Raw genomic sequence first — 18701 nt, forward strand, 5'->3', positions numbered from 1 at the left:
CAGAACCGTCTCCGTAGGACACACAGCCCCACTCCTGCCAGAGCCCTCTGGCCCCCGACTCTCCTGAAGCCTGGAGAGGGCAGGTGGCCCCCGGGGGCTCTGCAGTCAGGACACCTTCCTGGTTCCTTCTCTGCTGTAGGTATGAGGATGAAGGTGCTAGGGCGCCCTGTCCCTTGGTTGTCACAGCCTTGTGTGCCCCAGATGCACTGGCCCCTGTCTCAGTCAGCTCAGGTGCTGTAACAAACACCACCGACAGGGCGGCTTAAACAATAGAAATTTATCATCTCACAATTCTGGAGGCTGAAATCTGCGATCCAGGTGCCACAGGGCGGATTCCTCCTGGGGCCTCTCCCCTGGGCACGTGGACAGCCGTCTCCTCCTTGGGTCCTCACGTGGTCATCACTCTCTGTGGGTGTCTGTGTCCTAATAAGGATGCCACTCCTATGGGATCAGGCCCACTCTAGTGACCTCATTTTAACCTCATTATCTCTGCAAAGACCCTGTCTTCAGGCACAGTCATGCTGGGGATTAGGCCTTCGACATATAAATTTGGGGGGGGGTCACAATTCAGCCCATAACAGACCTCATCCCTCCCAGCTGCCAGACACTACCCTGGCTGAGACTCCCCACCACCTGGGGGCCCTCTGCAGGATGCAGGACCGTCTGGTGGGCACTTTGGGCCCCCACCCCTGGGCCTGCGGGCTCTTTCGGGTGGGACCTGGCGTCGGGGCCTGAGTTTGGAGAGCTGCCCTGGTTGAGCCCTCGCAAAGGACCAGGTGCTGCCGGGGTGCCCACGTCCCCTCCTGGGACCCGGGGGGCAGGACGGCCATCACCCACCTTCACCCACAGTCAGCCCGGGGAGCCACAGCTGGACAGGACGGGCCTGCCCCTAGCCTCCGGGGTCTCTGGGCTCGCCCAGCCCTTCTCCCTCTTCCAGTCCCCGTGAGCAGCTGCTGGAGGGGTGGGCTTCCCAAGGACCGGAGAGCTGCTGACCCGAGAGATCCGGGCATCCCCTCTCCCGGCCCTGTGGTGACTGCAAGGGTGAAACAGCTGCAGACGCTGACCCCACAAAGGCCGCGTGGGGTGCCCGCTTCCGGGAGGACCATGGATGGGTGTAGTCTGCTCTTGGGAGGGAGGGGTCTGTGGGGGTCCTTGTGCTGCCAGGATGATCATGTGATCGGTGGGCCTTTGCAGAATGGAAACACACCCCTGTTCAAAAATCACGAAGGACTCCAAGACGGCATTGACTCGAGCTGGCTCTCTGGGCTCAGGGCCCTGTGCTGCTGACCTGGGGTGCGTCGCCCTTGTGGGGACCCTCCGGCCTCAGGGAGCACAGCCAGCAGCTGGGAGAGCTGGGCCTCACCTGCCCGCCCCTCCAGCAGTGACACGCACCCGCACACACTCACCCCCTGCCCCTCCTCCTGCCCGACAAGGTGCGCTGCCCTCTGCTGAGAGCCAGGGCCAGTACCGGGGCCTCACACACGGTCCCTCTCATCCCCCTGCAGCCCTGAGGCTTGGCTGTTCTGCCAAGAAACAAAAGGCCTGGAGGGTCACCGTACGGTCACCCAGAGGGTCACCAGGGGGCCCTGGACCCAGCTGGGCCCCAAGCCTGGGCTGACCTGAGGCCGCCGCCTGCTGAGGACTTTCCCCGAGGGTCCAGGTCACAGGCACTTCCTTCGGCGGGGCCCACGCCCATGTGGGTGGAGGCCTCAGCCCTCCCCCTCCGCTGCAGCCTCTCGGGGTCCTGGCTCTGCCCCTCCCCCATCTACTCAGTTAATAAGAAGCCTGGCCCCAGGGTGGGGCGCCGCCCGAGGGCATAAAGGCCCCGCTGGCCTCCTTCCCACCTCTGCTGGCGAGAGGAGCGTCTGGAGCAGGGCCTGGACCATGTCCCAGCTGGTAGAATGTGTCCCCAACTTCTCGGAGGGGAAGAGCCAGGAGGTGAGGCACCTGGGGGCGGTGGGGGGCGGTGCAGGGGGCTCAGGGCAAGGAGAATGCGGCTCAGTGTGGGGTTTGGGGATTGTCTTCTCTGGAAAGGGTGAGGGAGGGGGCAGCAGGCGGGCAGCCAGGTCCTGGCCCAGGTCTGGCCTGGGGTCCGGGAGGGTCTCTTGGCCTCTTGTGTGAAAACAGGGCCTCTGAAGCCCGACCCCCAGGGCCATTTCAGGGTCCCCGGGGGGTACCCCGTCTCCCTTCCCCACCTTCTGAGGTGGGCGCCGCTCTCATCCCCACATGACCTGCAGGAAACTGAGGCACAGAGAGCTGGGCAGGCCTTCCTGGTGCCTCGGAAGGTTCCGGGCCCTTCACGCTCCACCCCCCCACCCCAGACACAGGTGGCCTGTGGGCTGGGGCCCTGCCCCTCTGTGACCTTGGCCTGTGGGTCACCTTCTCGGGGCCTTGAGAGCCCCTGCACCCGGGTTCTGCTTCCTGCCTCGATTTCTCCTGGAGGGTGCTGCCCGGGCGCCGGCCCCCATGTGCCCAGGTCCTCGCCCCGCGTCGTGTCTGAATGGGGGCGGGGCGGACATGGCCCCTGCAGCTCCCGCCCCCTCTTCTGCGTGGGGAGACCGAGGCGCAGGCCTGGCTTTGTCCCCAGGTGATCGACGCCATCTCCCGAGCGGTGGTGCAGACCCCGGGCTGCGTGCTGCTGGACGTGGACGCTGGCCCCTCCACCAACCGCACTGTCTACACCTTCGTGGGGCGCCCCGAGGACGTGGTGGAGGGGGCCCTCAACGCCGCCCGGGCCGCCCACCGGCTCATCGACATGGGCAGGCACAGAGGTGAGGGCCCGAGTGCATGCAGCCGGCCTTGCCCGCAGGACTCGCCAAGGGCATGGGGCCATCGCGCTGGCTGGATGCTCCTTGGACCCCGTCCATGTTTCAGGGGGCCCTGGAGTGGCTGGCAGAGAGGTGATCGCACTCTGTGCAGGCCCTGGGCGGGGGTGAGGGACACAGCCCGATCTGTCAACAGCCCACAAACCAAACACATTCTTTGGGCGGCAGGGTCAAAGGTCGGTGGACACACGGGGAGCTGGTCAAAAGGGCAGGGTCTCTGGACGCCCACAGAGGGGGAGGGAATTCACAAGAGATCCCAACTGGTGAAGAGAGATGGAGGCTTATCTCAGAGGAACCGCCTGGGGGGCGGGGGGGCACGGGGGCCGCCATCTGACCCGCAGAGGGATTCGGGTTCTGAGAAGGACCCTCTGTAAGGCAGCCGGGTGAAGGCGCCCTCCCTGAGGGCTCGGAGTTATCCTCTCGTCTTAGGAGAGGGAGGGGTTTACCCCTGAGGTGCCGCAGAAATCGGGGGCTGCTTCTCCCGGGGCCCTGTGGTCAGTGCGGGTGTGCGTGTGCAGGGGGCTGGAGGGCAGGATCCGCCCCGAGCTCCACACCTGGGCCCCGGCTTCCTCAGCCCCTGTCTCTGTGCAGGGGAGCACCCTCGGATGGGCGCCCTGGACGTGTGCCCATTCATCCCCGTGAGGGGCGTCACCATGGACGAATGCGTGCTCTGTGCTCAGGCCTTCGGCCAGCGGCTGGCAGAGGAGCTGGGTGTGCCAGGTGCGTGCCTGGGGAAGGGCGGCCTACGCCAGGGGCTCCCCCAGCAGCCCCTCCTCACTTCACTTCACTTCCCAGCAGCCTCAACCGTCCCTTGAGGTTCTCTGCTCTTGCATCCTTAAAAATGCATTTTAAGAAAACGCCCCAAAAACCCTACCATGCAGGTTTTTGACAGGCAGGAATATGTCCCGCTTCTCCTGCAATGGGACAAACCACAGGGACAGGGTCCCAGCTGTCAGGGAGGCGGTGGGACGGAGTAGCCGCTCTGTAAGGGCTTGAGATGGACGGGGAGCCCTAAACAGTCTCTTTGGGGAATTAACCAAATCAAGGAAAAGCCCAGCACAGGGCAGCAGGCGGACCTGTGAGCCCGGGCACAGGTCCAGCCCCCTGCGATGTGGCTGATGGACGGGCAGGGGGACAGGTGTCACCTGCCCTGTGCAGGTGTCAGAGCTGGTGGTGAGTTTTGTTTTCTCTCCTCCTCATTCCTTAATTTGAGGACGTGTTGCTCGTTCAATGAAAATGCACTTCGGAGAGAAACACGAATATCCTTCCAGCCCCTCTTGTGGGCGGGCAATGGCTTTTTCTGGGGCATCTGTGCAGGGGCAGCGGGGGTGGGCAGAGGAGGGGTCCTGGCCCATATAGAGTGCCCATCAGCGACCACCCACACCCATCTGACGGGGCTCAGAGATGGGGGCGCTGCCAGCAAGACGGAGCTGCGGGAGTGGGGGTCCTGCAGCGCCCGCCGGCCGAGGGCCTGACCGGCCAGGCCCCTTGCAGTGTACCTCTACGGCGAGGCAGCACGGACGGACGGCCGCCGGTCTCTGCCGGCCATCCGGGCCGGGGAGTACGAGGCCCTGCCTGAGAAGGTGCGGTGTCCCCTCCCAGTGGGCGGTCTGGGGGCGGCCCCGCAAGGTGGGCCCTCCTCCCCCTTCCCTCACCCACGGGTCTCCCCACAGCTCAAGCAGGCTGAGTGGGCGCCCGACTTCGGCCCCAGCTCCTTCGTCCCCAGCTGGGGGGCCACAGTCACGGGGGCGCGGAAGTTCCTCATCGCCTTCAACGTCAACCTGCTCAGCACCAGGGAGCAGGCGCACCGCATCGCCCTCGACCTCCGGGAGCAGGGCCGCGGGAAGGGCCAGGTGAGGGCGGGTGCAGGGTCGCCGCGAGGGCATCTGTGCTGCCGCCGGAGAGGGCCCAGGCCCTGCACTGTGTGTGGGCCTGCTGACCAGCCCGCCTCGGGGTCCACGCCACGAGGGACCGGCAGGGTCGGGGTTCCAGGGTTTGAAGTTGGGGAGCAGGTCTTTAAGGACGTTTTCCATGGAAGTTGCAGGGCTGCAGCTGTGGTTAAAATACTGCATCATTTCCACACTGATAGGAAAACAGCTGCCTCTGCACCCCAGGTGCCCCTAGGTGCCCCCATGTACCTCCAGATGCCTCAGGTACTTCCAGGTACCCCCAGGTGCCCTGATCCACCAAGTCTGCCATCATAGCTGTCACCTAGTGTGACTATCGCTCCTGCAGAAAGTTCGAGTTGGACACAGACACAGAGACACCCGGTGAAGGAGGCCCTGCCCACCTGTCAGGCCCCACTCCGAACCCTGGGCCTTCCAAGCAGCTGAGGCCCTGGGAGCCCAGCTTCTGTGCGGAGCACTCAGGTGTCTGCAAGCACAATACAAAAACACCGCAACTCCCCAGTCTTTCTCTGTGCTCTGCTGACGTCAAGAGTCTACCTAACCCCGAAAGGTAGACTGAGTCGCCCCAGGGAGTGAGGGCCAGGAGCTGGCCTCTGGGGCAAGGGGTGGAAGGGGTGGGAGGCAGGGACCTGCCCCCAGGACAAGGATGTGGGCAGGGATGCCCAGGCCGCAGGGCTTGGTCTGAGCCTGTGGCTTGTGCAGGGCGGGCCCTGCAGCACTGACCCTTCGGGGCCTTGGTTTCCCGTGGTGGGCAGGCCCTTTCCCGGCTCAGATGAGAATGGGAGAGTGAGGAAGAGACCCGCCTGAAGCCGGCTGCCCGGCTGCACCGCACAGTCCTCAGGCCACGGCCCCCCTCGTCCGGGTGTCTGGGGTAGAAGGGAGCCCTCGGTCTGGCTGGGGGATGCAGGGGCAAGGGGCTCTCAGTGCGGGGCGCAGGAGATGCTGGGCGGGGCCGGGCTGGGCAAGCCTTGTCCTTGACAGCCAGGACGCCTGAGAAAGGTGCAGGGCATCGGCTGGTACCTGGATGAGAAGAACCTGGCTCAGGTGTCTATGAACCTCCTGGACTTTGAGGTCACAGGGCTGCACACGGTCTATGAGGAGACCTGCAGAGAAGCCCAGGTGAGCAGGGTGGGTCCCCTCCCCCTCTCTCAAGCCCAGCCCCCTGGGCGCTGACTCCCCAACCTCCGACCTCTGACCTCTGCAGGAGCTGAGCCTCCCGGTGGTGGGCTCGCAGCTGGTGGGCCTGGTGCCTCTGAAGGCCCTGCTGGACGTGGCCGACTTCTACTGCGAGAAGGAGAACCTCTTCGTCCTGGAGGAGGGGCAGCGGCTCCGGCTGGTGGGTGGGGCTGGGGGGTGAGTCAGGGAGCAGATCGGGGGCTCCGGGCGCCTTCACCCCGGGCCTGGGGCCCTGTCTGCGGGGCCAGGCCTCCTCCTCCTCCTTCTTTGTTTTATTGTCTGTGCCTGGAAGTTGAGATCACACTGTTTTCACTTGGGGGACACTGTTGAGGTTTTCTCTGTGACCTAAAATGTGTTCAGTCTTGTGAAACTTCAGCGGAGAGGACGGGGCCTGGTGCCTGTCCTGGAGCCGCGTCCCGCGGATGGAAGGACCTGCCTCTCGTCCGCTCCCTGCCTGTTGGGATTTGGGTGCGTGAATCTAGTGTCCGTGGGTTATTCGCAAAGTTGTTCCTTTGGTCCCAGGTCCTGCCGCCAGGTGTGGCCGTCCCCGCTCAGTCCTGTTGCTCTGGCCTCAGAGTCATTTTGTCTTGAGGGCGTTTCTTATAATGAATGCGTGATTGGATTTCTCTGAAAGTTTATTTATTTACTTATTTATTTTTGGCTGCATTGGGTCTTCGTTGCTGTGTGCTGGCTTTCTCTAGTTGTGGCGAGTGGGGGCTACTCTTTGTTGCGGTGCGCGGGCTTCTCACTGCGGTGGCTTCTCTTGCTGTGGAGCACAGGCTCTAGGCGTGCGGGCTTCAGTAGTTGTGCCTCACGGGCTCTAGAGCGCAGGCTCAGTAGCTGTGGCGCACAGGCCTAGTTGCTCTGTGGCATGTGGGATCTTCCCGGACCAGGGCTTGAACCCGTGTCCCCTGCATCGGCAGGCGGGTTCTTAACCACTGTGCCACCAGGGAAGCCCTCTCTGAAAGCTTTTGTCTTTTGGTAGTTGAGTTTATCCTTTTGTATCTACTAATTTAGCAGGTATGTCTGGACTTGCTTTTGTCCTAGTTTTAGGCATGAGAGTGTGTGGTTTCCTTTGGGCTGCTGTATGGAGGAGTTAGTCTATTTTTAGGAATTCTGGTAATTACTTTATAACAATATATTTATCTCTATTTTTTGATTTATTAATTTAAAAACTTTATCCAAATGTATCAGTTTGACTTAACTTTTATCAGTACAGGCACCTTGGCGATAGTATAGCTTTGGTTCTAGGCCACTGCAATAAAGCGAATATCGCAATAAAGCAACTCACACGATTTTTTTGGTTTCCTAGTGTGTATAAAAGTTATGTTTACACTAGACTGTAGTCTATTAAGCGTGCAATACTATTATGTCTAAAAAAGCTGTGTACATACTTACTTTAAAAGTACTTTATTGCTAGGGCTTCCCTGGTGGCTCAGTGGTTGAGAGTCCACCTGCCGTTGCAGGGGACACGGGTTTGTGCCCCGGTCCGGGAAGATCCCACATGACACAGAGCGGCTGGGCCCGTGAGCCATGGCCTGAGCCTGCACGTCCGGAGCCTATGCTCTGCAACGGGAGAGGCCACAGCAGTGAGAGGCCCGCGTACCGCAAAAAAAAAAAAAAAAAAAAGTACTTTATTGCTAAAAAATGCTAAGCATCATCTGAGCTTACAGAGAGTTGTGATCTTTGTGCCGGTGGAGGGTTTGAAATACTGCAAGAATTACCAAAATGTGACACAGAGACACAAAGTGAGCAAATGCTGTTGGAAAAATGGTGCCAATAGACTTGCTTGAAGCAGGGTTGCCACAAACCTTCAATTTGTCAAAAACGTACTATCTGTGAAGTGCGGTAGAGGGAGGTCTGCCTTTTGCTGGCTGGCAGAAACCAACAGAACTTATACTCAATTGTGTAGCTCTGAAGAAATAATCATCCGAAAGCATAATATACACTTTAAGAAAATAATCTACATTCCCGTAACATTAGACACAGAAAATGAACGAGAAAGTAACTACACAGCATTCACTGCTGTCTTTTCTTCCTTCTCTATTCCCTGATTTTTTAGACTTGTGCTATTTTTTAGGGAGCTGGTTATTTTGGTGCTTAAATATTTTTTCAGATGTTTAGATTATGGTAAAATAGACATGACATAAAATTTGTCATCTTTTAACCATTTTTAAGTGTACTGGCCACTGGTGTGTGTGTATAAAGTTGTGCAGCTGTCACCAGGGTCCAGGATGGGGCTTCCTATTTCTGCAGAAGACGTTGTCAGGACTGTGACGGGGCTCGCACTGACTCCGCAGGCCACTTTGGGTGGTGGTGCTGTCTTACAGCACCATCTTTCCAGCCCTGGACGTGGGCTGTGTTCCCCTTCATTTGTCTTTGCCTTCTTTCATCATGTTTTGTAGTTTTCATTGTAGTCTTTCACCTCCTTGGTTAAGTTCATTAATTCCTAAGTATTTTATGCTATTGAAAACGGAATTGTTTTTGTAATTTCTTTTTCGGATTGTTCACTGTTAGTGTTTAGAAATGCACTGACCTTTGTGTGTTGACTTTGTATCCTGCTACCTTGCTGAATTCATTGATTAGTTCTAGGTGCTTAACTTTTTAAGTTTAAATAATGTATTTAATCCTTTAGCTGTTTATCAATGTTAGACAATGTCTGTTGACTCTTGTGAAGAGAGACAAAAAAATTAATGCACTTGTGTGAGTGGTCATCTCTATTCCAGATTTAAATTGCTTTGTTGTTATTTTTACATTGTCAGCTGTATAACATTTACCTTCTGTAAACATATCCACACATATTAAATATCCACAGGTATTTAATCTTGGTTCTATACACGAGTGAGGTCACTATGCATCTCTGTCCTTCCCCATCTGCCTGGCTGGATTTCACAAACAAGCAGATTTTTAAAGAAAGGCTCATAGGGGCTTTATTCTGTGGGTTCTGGCATGTTTGGGAATGTCCTTCTGTGACTTTATGCTTGCAAGACAGTAGGACAACCAAAACCTCAAGTCACATGTCTTTTCCTGACAATGTTGCAAACACATCTTTACCACCTTTGGAATAAATGTCCCTGTGGGGAGGTCTAAGGCCATCTGGTTATCTCCCCACCCCTGGTGACTGGTTCTTTCTCCTGGATGCTTGAAGAATTCCATCTTTATCCTTGAAATTCAATGACTCTGCCATAAGAGTCTTGCTGTGGATTATTCTGCATCATTTTTTTCCTCTGGAGCAGGGTTTCTTGTGATTCACAGGTTCATTCTTGTTTAGCTTCAGGAATATTTTCTTCTATTGTATTTTTGATCCAGTTTTTGGTCCTTGCACTTTACCGACACCCGTTACACTGCGGTAGCATTTTCTTCCACATATTCTGTCTTTTTTGTACTTTCTTTCCCTCGTATTCACTGTGGTTTTCTCAGGCTTCACTTGGCAATCACTGATGCCGTTTATGGCTGGGTCTATTCTCTTCCTAGCAGTTACAAAGTTTTGTGTAACTTTTTATTTTGATGTAATTTCCTACTCACAGAAGAGGTGCAAGAACAGTACCAGGAACTCTTTTATACTCTCCAGGTTCACCTATTGTTGCATTTTGCCCCATCTGCTGTATCACTCTTTTTCTGTATTCCACGCATAATCATATTTTTTTCTGGACCATTTTAAAGTAGATTGAAGACACTGTGCCCTTTACCCCTTGTTTATTCAGGGTGTAATTCTTAAGATCAAGGACGTTCTCTTACACAATCACAGTGCAATGATCAAAACCAGGAAATCCAGCATGGTACAACCTGGTATCTAATCTGCAGACAGTAATCAAATCGCATCAGCGTCCCCCCTCTCCACGATCTGTCCCAGACCAGCAGTGGGTTCAGGTGGCTTGTCTTTTATGGCCTTTAATCTGGATCAGGTCCCCAGTTCTCCCCATCTTTCCTTGACCGTGACGGGCTGTGGAGCACCGGCTGGTGGCTTTGTGAGGTGCCGCTCGCTGGGTGCTGGTCTGATCTGTCTCAGGGCTGGGTGTGCTTGTGCGTTTCTGGCAGGAGCAGCACAGAAGTGACGGAGTGTCCCCCTCAGGGTGTTACCTGGGCCCTCTGGTCAAGCTGGTATCCCCGACCCAGGGTTATCACTGCAGTGTTTCTGTTTTCCTTTGGTTGTTAATAAGAACTCCCTGGGGAGGTAGTTTAAGAATGTGTAAACGACCTGTTCCTCTTAAAATTCCAGCGGCAAGTATTAGGAGCAGTGAGAATTTTCTAACTTCATCCTTTTTCTGTAAGAAGCTTTCACCTCTCCCACGTTTATTTATTTCTTATTCATGTGTTTGAAGCTCTCTACTGTCTTTTTGTGTGTGTGTGTGGTACGCGGGCCTCTCACCGCTGTGGCCTCTCCCGTGGCGGAGCACAGGCTCCGGACACGCAGGCTCAGCGGCCATGGCTCACGGGCCCAGCTGCTCCACGGCATGTGGGATCTTCCCAGACCGGGGTATGAACCCGTGTCCCCTGCATCGGCAGGCAGACTCTCAACCACTGTGCCACCAGGGTGGCCCTCTACTGTCTTTTAAAACATATTATTTTATATTTTTTATCTGAAAATTCTGAGGTCTGCAGTCTTTGAAGGTCTGATTTTGCAAACTGTTTTGCCTGCTGATTCTCACGGTGATGCTTCTTCATGTGCTTTGTGATTTTTGATTGTGAGTGCCTGTTCTTTAGAGTTTCGTCTGTGGTAATTCTTGGTCACCTGGTTTACTTTGTATTTGCCTCTGTTAGATGTTTGGACCACTTTAGATGAGCCTTTTGCTTGGAGCTTTGGAGCCACACAGGAAGAGAGTTCTGTGTGAACGGTGGCCCACCTGCCTGTCAGGTTAGAATTCCCAGGAAAGATTTTTTTTCATGCTTCACCAAATGGAAGGCCGAGACTGGGAAGTATCCTAATATTTCCTGTGATGGGAGGTTTTTCCCAGATTCATCCTTGGAGATGTCCTCTTTCAAGGGTCTCCTGTCTGACCCAGCTCTTGTGGGCTCGAGACACCCCCTACTTGTGAGAGGTCTCAGATGTCTCCAGGGTGGACCCAGCTTCGGGGAGAGGAGGTCTTTCTGGGCATTTCTGGTCACTTCCGGCTGGGAGTGGTTTCCTTTACTTTCTGCCAGCTTTGCCAGGTGCTGAATTCTATTCTGAGAGTTCTGTTCCTCATTCGGAGGTTTTCTGCGGCAGGCGGGCTGCTCGCTGGCTCTACCGCCAGCTCTCGGGCGCTCTCTGCCCCATTTCCGCACCTCAGGGAGACCTCATGACCGTCCTCTGGGATCTGCTGCTTTGTTTCCATCAAGCTGCACTTGCCACTTTCTATTTTGGGTGGAACATGTCACCTGTGTGGCTCAGAAGGGTTGGGACTGTGCTGACGGCACCGAGCATCATAAAGTGTCCTGAGTGGTTCTTGGTGGAAAGAATTCTACTCTAAAATGGGTATATTTTCACCTTAATTTTGAATTTGGGTAAAATTCACTTTTCCTCACATAGCAAGTCTCACATTTGGGCAGATCAGGCAGCTCCCAGCCTTTAAGAACCAGAGAGACCCTGGCACCCAAGGAGTTGGAATCCTGTCCAAAGAGGCAGCTTTCTTGGCCCCTTTCCAGCACAGGATCTTGTGCGGGCAGGGTGGGGTCACCGCGGGCCTTGGTCTCCCTGGAGCAGCACGGTGGGTGGGTGGTGTGTCCGGAGCCCAGGCAGGGTGCCTGCTCTGGGCGAGGCCTTCAGCCGGCAGGGCTGCTGGTGGGCATGGGGTGTGGCAGCTGTGTCCCCGCAGGCTCCCCACCAGGGTGTGGTGCCCCGCGGGCGGCAGGGGTAGGACCTGCCGGTCAAGGGGACTCCAGTTACCGGCCCCTCTTCCAGGTGGTGAACCGGCTGGGCCTGGACTCCCTGGCCCCCTTCAACCCCAAGGAGCGGATCATCGAGTGAGCAGCCCCCGCCCCCCGCCCCCGTGTGGAGACCCCCTCAGTCCTCCAGAGCTCTGCTCTGTCCCCAGGCGTGGGGCTGGGAGCTTGCTGGGGGGCCCAGTGGGGTCCCGACAAGGTCCCACTCTGTCCTCGTGCAGCTCCTGGCTGGTCACAGCCCCTCCCCGGGGCAGCCACTCTGCATATTGGGCCCACATCCCTGCCCCCCCGCCCCACTGGTGCGAGTCAGGGGCCCCTGGCCTAGCCAACCCCACCTTACGGCCTGGCTGCAGTGACCCAGGACCCTGTCCCCGCCCCTGCACGATGCAGACCTTCACTCCCAGCTGCCCCACCCCTGCAGGTACCTGGTCCCCGAGGTCGGCCCAGAACAGAGCCTGGTTGACCAGCCCCTGCGCACCTTCGTCCGTGAGGTGGGCGCCCGCTCGGCAGCCCCAGGGGGCGGTTCCGTGGCCGCAGCCAGTGCAGCCATGGTGAGTGGGGCCGGGGCGAGGATGCGGGGTGGACGGCCGGGGTTGGGGGCGTCGCCCGGCCTGGGGCTAGTCCCACGCACAGGGCACTCTCGCCAGGGTGCCGCGCTGGCCTCCATGGCCGGCCTGATGACCTACGGGCGGCGCCAGTTCGAACACCTGGACGCGACCGTGCGGCGCTTGATCCCACCCTTCCACACGGCCTTGGCTGAGCTGACCGCGATGGTGGACGCCGACGCCCGGGCCTTCGAGACCTACCTGGTGAGCATGCACACGGGCCTCCACCACCAGCCCTGCAGAGGCAGCCCCGAGGGAGAGTGGGGTCGGTGGACAGTACGGGGTCCGGAGGAGAGAAAAGTGGGTCAGGGTCACGGGGGGAGGGGGAGGGGCTGCCACGAGCACAGGTGTCTGTAGACCCGGGGGGCTGGAGGGAGGAGACAGTGGTCTAGCCCCTCTTGGGCGCCCCCCTCCCCCCCGCTCGTGCAGGGCCAAGCGCGGCGGGTGTGGTGCAGGCGTGACTCCAGGTCGGGGTCTCTGCAGGCTGGGGGAGGGGCAAGAAGGGCTCCTGTCCTGAGGGTCAGCCAGGCTCAGCGTCCCCCTGCCCACGTCCCCGAGTCCCTTGATGGGCGACACCCAGACCTGCAGATGCCGGAGGAAAAGCAAGGTCCCCAAGGAAGAGCTCCCATCCCAGGAAGGGCGGGAACAGGAATCTTCACAGAAGAAACGCTGTGCGTCATGGTCTCAGACATCAGAGAAGACGTTCAGCCATGAGACACAAAGGGCCCCCGGGGAGCCGGGCACCTTCAGCAGCACAGGACGTGGGTGGCTGCATCCATGCAGTGCCCATCCAGGGGGCAGCAGAGGAGGGACGTCCATCAGACCGGGCGGGGGATGGGGAACTTGCAGGAAGGTCGAGGTCCGAATTCAAGGTCAAGGAGCCCCAGGCGTGTCTGAGGGCAGATCCAGCAGAGAGGGCCGGGGAGAGGTGGGAATGAGGGCGCTCGGACCCACGGGGGTAGGAAGACACGCCTGGGAAGGAGTGAGCTCCCAACAGACAGCAGGCATCCAGAGCCGCCTCGGGGGTGGGGGGGGACGGGTCAGGAGGACCTGGGCCAGGCGATCTCGGGAGGCGACCTCGGGGGCTTCTGGGCTGGGCGCCCCGACGTGAGTGCCGCGTCCACACGGGGACAGTCTAGAATGTCGAATTGCGGGAGGAGGTGACCCTGTGACAGAAGCTGGGTCCCCGGGGGCGGGGTACAGAGACTGATCACCTTTCCCCTATGCGCTTTTACATTTTAATTTCATTTATTTGCTTTTTAAAATAGGTGAAAGCTTCAGGGGTTCAGAGTTCACAGGGGCAGAGGGCAGCTGGTGAGCTGCCCCCTGTCCGCCCCGTCCCCCCTGCCCAAGCAGGTGCAGCCCCAGTGCCTACATCCCCCTGAGATGTTTGTGTGCGTTCGGGCAGAGCTGGGTTCCCCTTTCTCTTCCTTTCTTACGCACATGATGGCAGCAGACATCCAGGTGCAGCTGCGTCTTTCAGCTCACGTCCTCCTGGAGCAGGGACTCCCCCGGCTCAGTGGCCCAGTGCTCTGGGGACGCCTGGGGTGGAGGCCTTGGACCAGTCCTGTTGGGGATTCTGGCCAGGTCCAGTCAGCACCCGGGACAGGCTGTGTGGACAGCTGGCCTCCATCATTGGGCACTCAGTGGACGGGCTGTAGGAGTGACTCGGGGACGGGCTTTCCCTCCAGGGTGGGTGTGTTTCCCACTTGAAGGATGCTGCCCAGTGGCCCTTGCAGAGGTTGTGTGGATCGAGCCCTGGAGTGGTCCTCCTGCCGTTTACCCGGACGCCACGGCCATTGGACCTGGTGGTCACGTGCATCTCTTGGTGCTGCCCTGGTGCGAGCGTCTCACGTGGGCAGGGCAGGGGGAGGAGCGTTTTCATCCTTTTTGCAGCAGTTTTATTTCCTTTTCAGGAAAGTGAGGTGTCCTTTTCTTCTCTGTTCTGCTTAGTGCTGACTAGGACTTTTCATAAGCCAGGGAGTCTCAGCTTGTTTGACTTTCAGCTTCGCTTGTGCTGGTTTCTGACCACAAGAGCCTTGTGTTTTTATGTCGTCAAATATTCAGTCTTTCTTTTGCTCTTTCCTTGGTGTTGTGTCATAGCCTAACCGGCCTCCCCAGGCCAGAATCATTGAACTTCTCTCAGGGTACCTCTAGCCATCTGTGGTCTGAGGAACTTCAGATGCTGAGAGGGGCTCGAGTAGAAGCATCAGTGTGCATATAAATAATAATACGTAATTTAAAACAAATATTAAAAATTCTGACCACTAGAGATTAGAAATAAGACAAATATAAAACAACTGGAGGGGGGCAGTAGAAAAATGAAAATCTAATCAAAAGGCAGGAAAGGAAAGAAAAATAGTCAGCAAAGAGGTGTGGTTTAGAGAAAACCTAAAATAGAATGGTTAGACTGAAGACACACCCGAGCAACAATCACACACACACACACACGTGTGAGTGTGGCAGATACTGTGCTGGTCTATGTCCCCAGTGAGCAACAAGAAGACAGACTTTGGAACAAAAATAAGAAAAAACGTCCTTATCTTCCACCGAATACGTGAGCATCTCTAGGTGGAGTCAGAAGCTGGCTGTGCACCTCCCTCCCCACCAAACAAGCCTCACAGTGAAGCAGAAAATAAATCAAACTGCGGTGGGCAGCCCTCCTCAGCCAGACACGGACGTGGCCACGTGAAAGCCAGACTTGACTAAAATCAGCAAAGTTCTGCCCAGTGGAGAATCCCCTGCCCCCCCACCCCGACCTGGGTCTGCAGCGGACTCAGCAGGTTCCCGTGCTCGGGAGGAGCTGCTGTGGGTCCACATGGAAAAGAGACATGTGTCACAGGAGGGGCACCGGGGGAGGCTAGGGAACGTCAGGATGGTGAGAGAACCCGGTTCAGGTCGGGTCCAGGGATCCTTTACGCTCGTGCAGCGTTGATGGACCAGCTGACTGTTAACAGCTTTTGGGTGGAGATTTGGTGAAACCTACAAAACCAGCAGGGCACGTTCCCCACCAGCTACGCCCTTGGACCTGGCACGTGGGCAGGCCTAGGGCGCTGGTGTAAGCGAGCGAGCCTGGACGGGTGCTCACAGCACGGGGTGCGGGACGGGGGAGGCCTGCCTGGCAGCGGCGAGGAGAGCGACACACGGGCTGATGGCTCCTCAGAGGAGGTCTGGGTTGTGTGGCCCCTCGGGGATGCGGGGACACGGCCTGAACCATTACACCTGGACTTCGGGGGGTGTGCGGTTGCCTCGCCTGGAGGCTGGGAGGCCTGGGGCTGGAGAAGCCGCTCCCCTCCAACCTTCTCTCCAGCCTCCAGCACTGACAACGTGGGGCCTTGCGCCGGGTCGCCTGCCCTCCTCTGTCGGGGGCCCAGGGCTCTAATCCACGGAACCCACCTCGGGGGTGGTGTGGGCCCTGCGTGAAGCCCCTCCCTCCCAGGCTCCTGTGTCCCCGCATCACAGTCAGTCACCCGCGCGTTTCTGTGTTTGCTTCGGCAGAAAGCAACAAAGCTGCCCAAGAACACACCTGAGGACAAGGACAGGTGAGTGCAGCAGTGGCTGCGGACATCCGGACACCTCAGAAGGCCCTGGTACCAGTCAGCCCCCCTCTGGGGTGTGTTGTGATTGAAGAAAGGTTTCCCTGTGGTCCCCACCCTGGTTCCGTCTGCTCAGAGCGGAGCCATCAGGTGGGTCCAGTGGTACCCGGGTGCCCTGGGCTCTAACCACTGACCCTCTTGCTTCCAGACGTGCGGCTGCCCTGCAGGAGGGGCTGAGGCGGGCGGTGGCCGTGCCCCTGGCGCTGGCGGAGATGGTGACCTCGCTGTGGCCGGCGCTGCAGGAGCTGGCCCTGTGCGCGAACCTGGCCTGCCGGTCGGACCTGCAGGTATGCGGTGGAGCCCCGCTGCAGGGGCGACGTGCGGAGGGGCACCGGGCATCACAGCTCTTCACCAAGCCGGGCAGGCACAAGCGCTCACAAGGTGTTTCGGTCAGTCTCAGCCTGCAGGGCCGGCTCCGTCACCTATTAATGTCTTGTTCAAGGTCGCGCGGCAGAGAGAAGCAGAAACTCGAGTGTGTCTCCAGAGGCCACCCCTAACCATCCCCCCAGACCCCGTCCCTTCCCTCCTTCCCACCGCCCCTCTTCCAGAAAACCCAGGGGCTTGCAGACGTGCACAGGCCTGCCTGTCCGCAGCCCGTGCGCGGAGGCTCGGGGACCAGGAACGTCAGGGCTGGCTCTGCGTGTCCGCAGCCCATCCTGAGGGGAGGAGCCTCGTTTCCTTGGGCTGGTTGTTATCCGTCCCTGGAGGGGGCCAGGCCGAGCTGCTTCTCTCTGTGGGGAGAGGGCCGGCCCTGCCACCTGGAGGGAACCCTGGGGCTGGTCAGTTTGCCATCTTCACGGATGAGGCGTGAGGCCCCCAGGCCGTGTCCCTGGGCTGAGGAGTGGGCAGGGCAAGGCCCTGCGGCCCCCCCGGTACCAACACCGGCTCTGCCCCTTGGCTGTTGCAGGTGGCGGTGAAGGCCCTGGAGACGGGTGTGTTTGGTGCGTATTTCAACGTGCTCATCAACCTGAAGGATGTCACCGATGACGCGTTTAAGGACCAGGTGGGCAGGGGTGTGGGCCGGGCCCACCGAGGGGACTGGAGGTTGCCCTCGGGCCGTGGCTCCCAGACCTGGGGCCCAGGGCACCTGGCCAGCAGGTCCTCGAGGGAGGGAAGTGTCCATCAGATGAGAAGTTCCTCCAGCTCCTGCGGGTGGACGAGGCCTGGCCCACAGAACGCAGGGGTCGGGGACAGCCGGGCCGTCTTTCAGCGTCTCTGTGGAGGCAGGTGGCCTGGGGGCCTGCCGGCACCCCCTAGTTCCCTCCCAGGGCGCTCTGGCCAGGGCTGGGCTCTCTCCCAGGTGGGTTTGGCTGTAGCACTGGCAGCACAGGGTCTCAAAGAACAGTCTCCAGCCTAAGCAATGATCCCACTTCAGCATTTGTGATAATGGCGTTGTTACTGTTTATTGGAGGAAAATTCACAAAACATGCAGCTCACTGTGTTAGATGATACAATTTAGTGGTGTTAAGCACACTTGTGGGGTTGCGAGACCACCACCTCTATCAAGGTCTGGAACATTCTCATCACTCCAGAGGATGCCCCACAGTCACCCCCATTCCCAGCCCTGGCCACTGCCCATGTGTCTCTGTGATTTTGTGACAATCTTTAAAAAGTGATTTCGCGGCTCGGAGTGGGAGCGCCATGGCCTTTTCGAGCGTCAGCCCGTGTCCACCTGCTTCTCCAGCTGGGCTGGGCTTGGCCATCAGGGAAGGTCCTGTCCACCATGGGGGCACTGAGATAACGGATGGGCCACTTGAGCTCTGGCCCTTAGGGCCTCAAGGACACAGCCCTGCCCTTGGCAGTCATGGCTAAATTGGGGAGACTGGGAGGGTGGGGGCTGGCTGGCCCCAAATGTCAGGAAAGACAGAGGGGCCCCTCCCGTCACCACCAAGAGACCCATGAGGAGCTGGGGGCCCCTAGGTCAGGGGCTTGGGGTCACCCAGAGTGGACAGCCCAGGGAGGTGGCAGGGAGGCGGGGCCGGTGGGGCTGGTGGCGGGCTTGGGGTGGTGATGGGGCCCCTGTGTCTGTCAGGTCCGCCAGCGCATCTCCGGCCTCCTGCAGGAAGCCAAGACCCAGGCGGCACTGGTGCTGGACCAGCTGGAGGCCCGGCAGGAGTGAGGGCCGGGCGGGGGACCTCACTGGACTCTGCTTCCCCCCGAGGCCCCTCCAGACACATCCCATGGGGCCGAGAGAGTGTAGGGTGTGGGGGGCAGGTGTGTCTGGGGTTCGTGGTGTCACCTTCTGTCACCTGGGGCCTCCAGTAAAGTGAGGACACACTGGTGCCTGTGGGGTGCATGCAGGGGATCAGTGGGTGGGCTGGGGGGAGGGCTGAGCCGAGCGGCTGGGATGGGGACCCCGTGAGGTGCCAGTGTGGGGAGGCAGGTGGGGGGAATGTCACCCAAGGTGACACAGGGTCCCAGAGCACCTGGGGTCCTGGGGGAAAGAGCCCATCACATGGAGGGATGAAGGCCGCGCTGCCTGATGGGCAGGGACCTGCTAAGGTGAGGGTGGCCAGGCCGAGGTGAGGAGAGGCAGAGGGCTGGGGGTTCCTGGGGAGGCGCTGCTGTTGTGTGGCCGGGTCCCACGTCCTGGCGGGAGAGCTTGAAGCGTTGGACCTGGGCTCTGGGAGGGGGGTCCCGGGCACTGGGCACCGACTTCCCTCAGTGGAAGCTCGGGGGCCGAGGCCCGGTGGTGGGGGTCCCAGGAGGGTCCCTACAGGGCCTGGGCAG

At 58.8% G+C, this 18701-nt stretch overlaps 1 protein-coding gene across 1 annotated transcript; it reads left to right on the forward strand.

Moving 5' to 3' along the window:
* Positions 1 to 1884: 1884 nt before the first annotated feature.
* Positions 1885 to 18090, forward strand: FTCD (formimidoyltransferase cyclodeaminase). The gene is made up of 14 exons (XM_060099766.1): positions 1885 to 1938; positions 2588 to 2771; positions 3417 to 3545; positions 4320 to 4408; positions 4499 to 4678; positions 5714 to 5851; positions 5937 to 6068; positions 11790 to 11851; positions 12192 to 12321; positions 12418 to 12579; positions 15874 to 15917; positions 16120 to 16258; positions 16879 to 16974; positions 18004 to 18090. Exons 1-14 carry the CDS (start codon positions 1885 to 1887, stop codon positions 18088 to 18090), a joined length of 1626 nt encoding a protein of 541 aa, XP_059955749.1.
* The last annotated feature ends 611 nt before the right edge of the window (positions 18091 to 18701 follow it).

The sequence above is a fragment of the Mesoplodon densirostris genome, chromosome 5 (assembly GCF_025265405.1).
Source record: "Mesoplodon densirostris isolate mMesDen1 chromosome 5, mMesDen1 primary haplotype, whole genome shotgun sequence".
In the NCBI taxonomy this organism is placed as follows: Eukaryota; Metazoa; Chordata; class Mammalia; order Artiodactyla; family Ziphiidae; genus Mesoplodon; species Mesoplodon densirostris.

Excerpts from the sequence above, each read along its gene's own strand:
- FTCD (XM_060099766.1), top strand. The coding sequence starts at position 1,885 with ATGTCCCAGCTGGTAGAATGTGTCCCCAACTTCTCGGAGGGGAAGAGC. Across the intron at positions 2,772-3,416 it reads CGACATGGGCAGGCACAGAG|GGGAGCACCCTCGGATGGGC; the intron begins GTGAGGGCCCGA and ends GTCTCTGTGCAG. Across the intron at positions 16,975-18,003 it reads ATGACGCGTTTAAGGACCAG|GTCCGCCAGCGCATCTCCGG; the intron begins GTGGGCAGGGGT and ends TGTGTCTGTCAG.